Genomic DNA, 8821 nt, shown 5'->3' on the forward strand with positions numbered 1-8821 from the left:
TTGCATGCACATTCACAATATTTCCCATTTGGACCTTCATTAATCCACTGTACTTCATAAGGACAACCATTAGAACAAGTACCATAACAACTACAATAAGAATAAGAATACCCCATCGACTTGGTTAAACACACAAGAACAAATAACAAGCAAATTATAGACCTCATTTTTGCTAATGATCTAATTTTTCTTTTGCTCTATGAGTAATTTTATTCACTAACTCAAGTATTTATACTATTTCTACAGAATTTCTATTCTAATTAAACTATGCTATCTATTATTTTAAAATAATTAAATCGTATAAATCATTGTTATCTACTATATTTAAGTAAATTCAAGATAGATTTTAATTTTTTAATAAAAAATATTTAAAAGTTAGTTATAAGTTTAATTGATTTCTTCCACAGTTTCATCTCACTGTCTCGTATAGTTTAATTAAGAGACTTAATTATTTTCAAATTTAAATTATTTAGTTAAAAAAATCTATTTAAATAGAATTCCTTTTTAAAATTTTAGTGGATGAGATGATGAGATTTAACTATCTTATCAATAAATATTACTTAAATTAAATTAAGAATTAGTTTCGAAAAAACAGAAAATTAAGGATCAGTTTGATTTTAAATTGATTAATGATATGAAACAGCTAATTAATTTACATTTAACTTTTTGGATTATTTTATTTATAATATACTAAATTTTATTTTTTATAATTATATTAAAACAATTTTTGACAGAATTATGTATAAAGGAGTTTCAAGCTTTAAAATAAGAATTGAAAATTCAATTTGATTTTCTATTTATGTATAATTTTATTATTTATAAATCATTGTTTAACCAAGAATATAATTAATTTATTAAATTAATAGTAATCTGATTCTATTCTAAAAAAGTTAAAGAAGACCTTTGTTCATGTAAAATTATCCATTAAATTAATAGTAATCGATTTGATTCAGTTCGATTTAACTCGATTTGATCAATTTAAATTTTTAAAAATTTTTTATTTTTTATACTTTATTTTTTATATTTTAAAATTTAATTGAAATATTTTAATTTTTATATAATATAATCTCAGTATTATTGAAAATAATATATTATTATCACTAATCGATTCGATTTTTTAATTTTTTCTGGTTAAAACTGAATCAAATTGAAATAACTAAAATTTTTTAAATTAAAAACTGAATTGAATCGAAATAAATAAAAAATTAAATTAAATTTTAAATTAATTTATTTGATTGATTTATCCTATTTAAATTGAATACTGTTAACTCTAAATTCTTCAACTTTTCAACTCTGTTGCTTACTTTTTATGAATAATTTAATATTTTTTAATTTAAATTAAATCTAATAAATTTAGTATAATAAAATGATATCTTTAATTATGGTAGTTAAAATTGAACCAAATTGATTATGATAATCAACGAACCACCAAATCTAACAAAAAAAATTTTTGCTAATATCAATTGTAAGGATAGAACCCTAACTACTCCAGAGGACCAATTCTCGTCAGTTTAACCTTTAGGCTACCAAATTATTAAATACTCTTTTCACAAATATCAATATCTATAAGTACGAGATGTTTCATATAAATAATTTTTAATATATATTTATCATTTATAAAAAAGAAATTTTTTTTTTTGAAATAGAAAACAGAAATTTTTTTAAAATGCAATTTAAAAAAATAATATATTTCACTTTATTATCTTTTATAAAGTAAAAGAACACAAACTTTTAGTTATTTTGTTATAAAATTTTAATATATTATTATTATTATTATTATTATTTAATTCTAATTCTATTGGCATCCAGCAAATTATATATAGTCACGGCAGGAAAAACTATTAACTTAAAACTCAAACCATCACTAAATGTTATGTTGGCTAAACCATTTATCACTAAATTTGCTTCTCTATAAATATAATGCACCAATACTCTCAATTGTCGACTCATTATTTTTTTGCAATTTTTTAAAAGATTCTTAATTTTATAAGTATCTATCACTTCGCTTTGCAATAGAGAAATTGTCATTTTAGAATCATATTGAATTACCACCTGCTTCCACTCCAATTCCGAAATTTAAGGGTACAAACAAACAACACCTACAATTCTGCGGCATAAACAACATCCCATAATTCTACCTCAAGCAAACCATATCTGCCAATATTACTCCAAAAATTCACCAATCGAATATCATATATATCTCGAATAACTCCTGCACAAGATGTCTGTCCCGAATTATCCTTAGAAGCATCAACAATATTGATAACCATCCGGTTCTCTAATAGAAATTATTATAAAATAAATTATAAGGAAGGAGAATATTTATTAATCACCTTCAACTGTTTTCTCAAAACAGTATTAATTTGACTAGTACATGAAACTAAAAACTTCTTATTAATAAAACCAATTAGAAGCAATTTATCATTATTATTTATTTTATTAGTTATTATGGAATTTTAATATTAAGCATTTTGTATTATATAAAATTGAATATTATTATTTGAAATTTTAAATTATTTTAAAAAATATTTTGAATTTCAAAATTTAAGAAAATTTATTTTAATAATTATTTATTAGATATATAACATAATAATTATAATAAAAAAATATTATTATTAATATTATAATATTTATTTAATAACATATCCGTTAAATTCATTTCAACTTTTAACTCTCCGATTTTTTAATCGAAATAAATTTAAAAATATTGAAAAACCTCTAATTTCTTTAAAAATCTACTCGCTTATAAGTATCAAAATGCGGCGCATGTAACCCATAAATCTTCTGGCTTTGAGTCTACCATTTTCAGAGAGTTAGAGACACAAACAGAGGCGGATCCCTTTAACCTCAGCAATGGCTCCCAAGACACAGAACAACAAAAACTAAGATATACGGCAGTTTCTGCCCAAATTTGAATGTTTTGATAGGGTGTGACATGCGATGAAATTGTATATGGATTTAGATTTGCCGGTGGTGTAGGACTAGAAAGAACAGGATCCAATGAAGGCCATTGAGAAGGAGATGAGGGTAGCTGCAATCCTGAATTAACAGTATTACGAACCCATAACTCATCAACATTGCAAAGCACATGAAAACAATTGAAGATCTCATTCTGGTATACTATTTAATCTCCAACCAGTTAGCTTTCACTTGTACAACATATAATTTTATTATTATTAAACTGGAGATGGGTATTTATAAGCTCACACTTAGAATTTACTCAAAAAATCTCAACTAGAATTTTATTATAACACAAACACTTAAAGAGTAAAATAATTAAAATATGCTACGTGCAGTATATGAACGTCATAAGGAAAGTATTTCTACATTTAAAAAATTCTGCATTTAATAAAATTATAATAAATAATTTAAAATTAAAAAAATTATTTAAAATATAATAAAATTCACATATCAATATAAAATTTTCATGTGTTTTGTATGCTCAATCCGTGGTAGAATTTTCTGTGGAATTTAAGATTCAACGTTCAAGCTGTGATTAGTTGGCAAGTGCTCGTCCCACAATTGGTCACCCACTATAAGCGTATAGGTGACGTGGTCAAGTCAAACTATATCCCTTTCCTCAACTTCAATGTCCACTTTCAATATTTTTACTAATTTCTTTTCTTTTAAAAAAAAAATAAAAACAAAAGGATTTCTTGAAAATTTTGCGATTAAAAACAAGAGAAGAAAAAAATATATATTTAATCAGAATAATTCGTAATTAGACTTGTAATTAGTTGATTTCTGTTTTATTAAGGAAAAAAATCCTTTCACAATTTATATTAAGTAACCAGGTTCTCTATAATTAATTATATATTATTTTAAAATCCAATATGGTTTCTTAATCTATTATACTTAATTTAATTTAATTTTTATTACCACCGAATCATTTGTGTGATATAACTCAAACTTGCTATATAGTTAATTATAATTTTTTTGCAAATTACATGTCACTTGACTTAAAAACTTTTATATTAAATATTATGTAATATTCTGAGATTCAGAAAATAGGTTTTAAGTTATCCATTTTTCTTTTATTTACTAATTACGTATAATCACCGTTATATTATAGTGCTGTCTATTTTTATTATTCAAAGAAATATATACAGAATTGTCAGAACCCCTCTCCACACCCGTTATTTTCCCCTTCACGTTATTGGACTGAAATATTTTATGTTAAATTCGGGTTTATGATAGATCCGGTATGCTGTCCGAATCGAAACTTGTGATGGTGGGTTGATTCATCCAAAGAAGGCCTATGAATTTTGAACCTACTTTCTTTTTTAAGATCTAACTTTTCTTACTTCCTGTAAAAGTAACACTTTTTCTAATTAAAAACATAAATTATATATAAATAAATCATCACAAAACTAAAATTAATTAATTAACGCTACAAAAAGAGATTGCCTCAAAACATAAAATCAAAATCTAATAACGAACAAACTATTAATCTAGACCTAGAATTTCAAGAGGCATTTAATTTTGCATTAATAATTAATTAACTAGTGGTGTGTCTCGCAGAATTGAATGAAAGCAGGAGACACATAACGGGAGATGATATTTGGGATTTCTTCACGTCCACCAAAACAATTCTGAGCCATTTGCCTAAATACACTGCAACATCCTAGTGCTGTTGGAATATCTGTTGGAAACTCAAAACCTCGAGAAGACACAGACCAACAAAAACCGAGATAAACTGCAGCTCCTGCACATGTTTGAATGTTTTCATAGGGTGGCACATATGATGACGGTGGTGGAACTGGATCTGAGTTTGAATCTGTCGGTGGTGTAGGACTAGGAAAAAAGGGATTTGATGAGGGCCATTGAAAAGGAAATGGAGGTGGTTGAGATTCCGAACTAACAGAATTTACAAATCCATAACTCATCAACATTGCAAAGCACATGAAAACAATTGAAGATCTCATTTTGGTAGGCTATATAATCTTCAATTAGGTTTTACTTGTACAAAATGTATCGATATTGTTGTTGAGCTGGAGATGGGTATTTATAGGCTATTTAATACACTTCAAATTTATTAGAAAAACCCTAATCCCAATTTCCAATTTGATTATAACTCAAACGCTCACATATTTAATGTATTATAACTATAATTAAGCAGTGCTTTTTGTTCCAGTATATGAATGATATACGTGAAGTAGAGTTTGAGATGCCTTCCTTTTCAAGAAGGCAGTCGAGGTCATTCAGGAATTTCAACATTCAATTGTGCTCATCCCACTATAGGCGTAATTTTAGGTCAGAATTGTAGAATTATAAAATAAAATATTAGATCTACTAGATAACCAATCAAATGATTAATATTCAATAACTCTGGAACGTGTCCCCTGTCTCTCTCAGAAGATTTCGACAATCCACATTAAAAACCTCTCGCAGCATTTCCCCTACCATCCATCAATAATTTCCTGGATTTCACATTGAGCACCGCCTATGTCTGATTTCTGCGATAACCTACCACGTTTTGAAAATGCCAATAATAAAATATATAAAATTCTAAATTATCTATTAAAATTATCTTAAAAGAATTTAATATAAATGAAATATAAAAGATCCAAAAATATAGATAAAATTAAATAGAAAGATAATATATTTAAATTTAGTTAAGTAAATGACTCAAATACTTAACTAGAAATCTAAACAATAAACTAATTATTCTTAAACATATAGCTAACTAAGATCATAAAATATAAATATGCTTTAGCAAGTCATACTAATTAACTAATGATAAGTACTACAATAATGAACCAAGTCATAAGGAATCCAGTAAATAACATTGTTTCCACCAATGCAATCCTGTGCCCATTGTTTAAATACATTGCAACATTCTGCAGCAATTTGATTATTTTGATATGCATAAACTTGAGACCAACATACACCCAAATTAACTGCTCCTTGAGCACAATTTGGAGAGTAAGTGCTTGGATCTTGAGGGGTTGATGGTGTGTTTGGATCTTGAGGGGTTGATGGTGTGCTTGGATCTTGAGGGGTTGATGAGCAATTGCATGCACATTCACAATGTTTCCAATTTGAACCTTGATAAACCCACTGTACTACATATAAGGGCAACCATTAGAACAAGTACCATAACAACTACAATAAGAATAAGAATATGCCATCGACTTGGTTAAACACACAAAGAACAAATAACAAGCAAATTATAGACTTCATTTTTGCTAATAATCTAATTTTTCTTTTGCTCTATGAATAATTTTATTCAACAACTCAAGTATTTATACTATCTCTACAGTAGTATAATAAATTTCTATTCTAATTAAATTATGCTATCTATTATTTTAAAATAACTAAATCATATAAATAATTATTATCTGCTATATTTAAGTAAATTTAAGATAGATTTTTTTTAATAAAAAAATATTTAAAAGTTAGTTATGAGTCTAATTGGTTTCTCCCACCGTCTTTATAGTTTAATCAGGAGATTTAATTATTTTCAAACTTAAACTATTTATTTAAAAAAATCTATTTAAATAGAAATCCTTCTTAAAATTTTAGTGGATGAGATGATGAGATTTAACCATCTTATCAACAAGTATTAAAAATAACCATAAGATAGATAATTTTTATGAGAAATAATTTTCCATAAAATTGTTATTGAATATATTTTTAAAAAGAAAATGATATATAATATTAATTCTTCGAGTGACCAATATTCGGTGGGTTAGATTTAAAATTAAATTGAATTAAATAAATAAAAAATTAAAATTTTAGTATTTATAAAAATCAAACTAAATCAAATTTGATTAAAAATTAAATTGAATTGAATTGAATCGAATCGATATGATTCAGTTCGATTCGATTTGATTTGAATTTTTAATAAATTTTTATTTTTTACACTACAAAAAAACAGGGTATCAGTGACGGATTTTTCCGTCGCTGAAAGTAAAAAATCCGTCGCTGAAACTTTCAGCGACGGATTTGCGACGGACTCAAGTCCGTCGCTTAAAGTCATGTCGCTAATTTTTTCCGACCGATTACAATTCCGTCGGAAATATTAGCGACGGATCTAAACTCCGTCGGAAAAATTTAGCGACGAAAAACGTTTGTCGCTAAATCCGTCGGCAATTCCAATTCATCCGATGAACATTCCGTCGCTAATCCATCGCAAATAATTAGCGACGGAAATTTTCCGTCGGAAATATTAACACATTTTCAAAAAAATTCCTCACAAATCCGTCGCTAATATGTTAAAATTCAATCACAAAAAATAATTCCCTGTTTTTATTTAGATATTCCCTGTATAATCAAATAATTTATAATTAAGAATCATATTGAATATAAATCAAATATCATTCATAATAATTATAAGTAATGTTCATAATACTTAACAATATTCAGAATATATAAAATAAATCCATAATATTTAACAATGTTCATAAAATTTAAAATAAATTCATAATACTTAACAATCGTCATAAAATTTAAAATAAATCAATAATACTTAACAATATTCATAAAACTAAAAACTAATCTATGAATTTGTTGAATCATCTGATAGAGAAGTACAATCTGTAGTTGGAATATCTGTTTCATTCATAGAGAGCTGCTGGCTATGTCCTCTACCTCTAGATGATACTGCTCTTCGAGGCATCTGAAAAAATAATTGTCCATTAGTTTTAATTAACAATAAAGACAAACAATAGAAAAAATAATAATCAAATATTAAGTCTATGAATATATATAAAAATATGATATACTTTACAATGTATCATTCAGAATCATCTTCTAAGTTGACATCAACATCACTATCAATACCATCAACTTCTAAATCGTCATCTGACTCTTCAGTGTCTTCTTCCTCTTCTTCATCCTCTCCCTCTACATCCTCATCTTCATCTTCCACCACTTCAAGTGGTTGTTGCACTTGTTGCAATTCATTAACATCCACCTCAACCATACTACTTGAATCAAGTAACATTGTGGGATCATCAAGTTCGGTTGTTGGTACAATTTCTTGAGGTCTTGAGACATCATCCTCTTGATAAGCAACATCATTGGAGTTTTGCTCATTTGAATTGTTGTTAACCACGGAAGGTCTAATATTGTAAGTGCTCCTAGTTTTGGTTTTGAAAACCGCACACCAGTCAACTCTGACTTTATTGATTTTAGGATATTTAATATAGCAAACTTGATGAGCTTGTTGAGCTAAAATAAATGGATCAGATGATGCTAGCCTTAATTTGACATTGATTTCCACAAGACCATGTTGAGGATGGACCCTTACCCCTCTATTAGTGTCAAAACATTCACACTTAAAAATGATTATCTTGTTTTTCTCTCCAAAGTACTCTAATTCTAATACCTCATTCAACAAGCCATAGTAATCACTTTCATATTCATTATAACAACTTCATTTGACCCATACACCACTATTTAATGTTTTTCGCTCTCTGCCATAATCATGTCGATGAAATTTAAATCCATTCACAAAATATCCTTTATATGATTGTACTTTTCGGCTGGGCCCTTGAGCTATTTGATAAATGCAGTTATCAACTTCGTTCCTTCCCACCTAATGTTGAAATATTAAGTTAGAAGTCAACAATAATGCAAATGCTCAAATCATCACTTGCAATACTTACATAGTCTTTTAACCAATTAGCCAGTTCTCGCTCTCGCATTTGCTCAATTTGTTGATCGCTGATATTTAGTATTGTTTCTCGAAAATGAGAATAAAAAATCCTACACAAAAAAATTAATTTTTTTGTATCATATTTTATTTTATATGATTAAAATGTTAATACTTAATTTAACTCACTTACTCAATAAACGGATCAATTTCAGGACAATT

General features: G+C 26.8%; 1 protein-coding gene across 1 annotated transcript; it reads right to left on the bottom strand.

Moving 5' to 3' along the window:
• Positions 1–7556: 7556 nt before the first annotated feature.
• LOC122721365 (glutamic acid-rich protein-like) lies at positions 7557–8370 on the bottom strand. The gene is made up of 3 exons (XM_043948946.1): positions 8359–8370; positions 7733–8281; positions 7557–7621 (listed from the first exon to the last, which is right to left on the bottom strand). The coding sequence occupies exons 1-2, from the start codon at positions 8368–8370 to the stop codon at positions 7739–7741; spliced, it is 555 nt and encodes a 184-aa protein (XP_043804881.1). The 3' UTR covers positions 7557–7621; positions 7733–7738.
• Positions 8371–8821: the final 451 nt, after the last annotated feature.

This window comes from Manihot esculenta, chromosome 12, assembly GCF_001659605.2.
Source record: "Manihot esculenta cultivar AM560-2 chromosome 12, M.esculenta_v8, whole genome shotgun sequence".
NCBI classification, from domain to species: domain Eukaryota; kingdom Viridiplantae; phylum Streptophyta; class Magnoliopsida; order Malpighiales; family Euphorbiaceae; genus Manihot; species Manihot esculenta.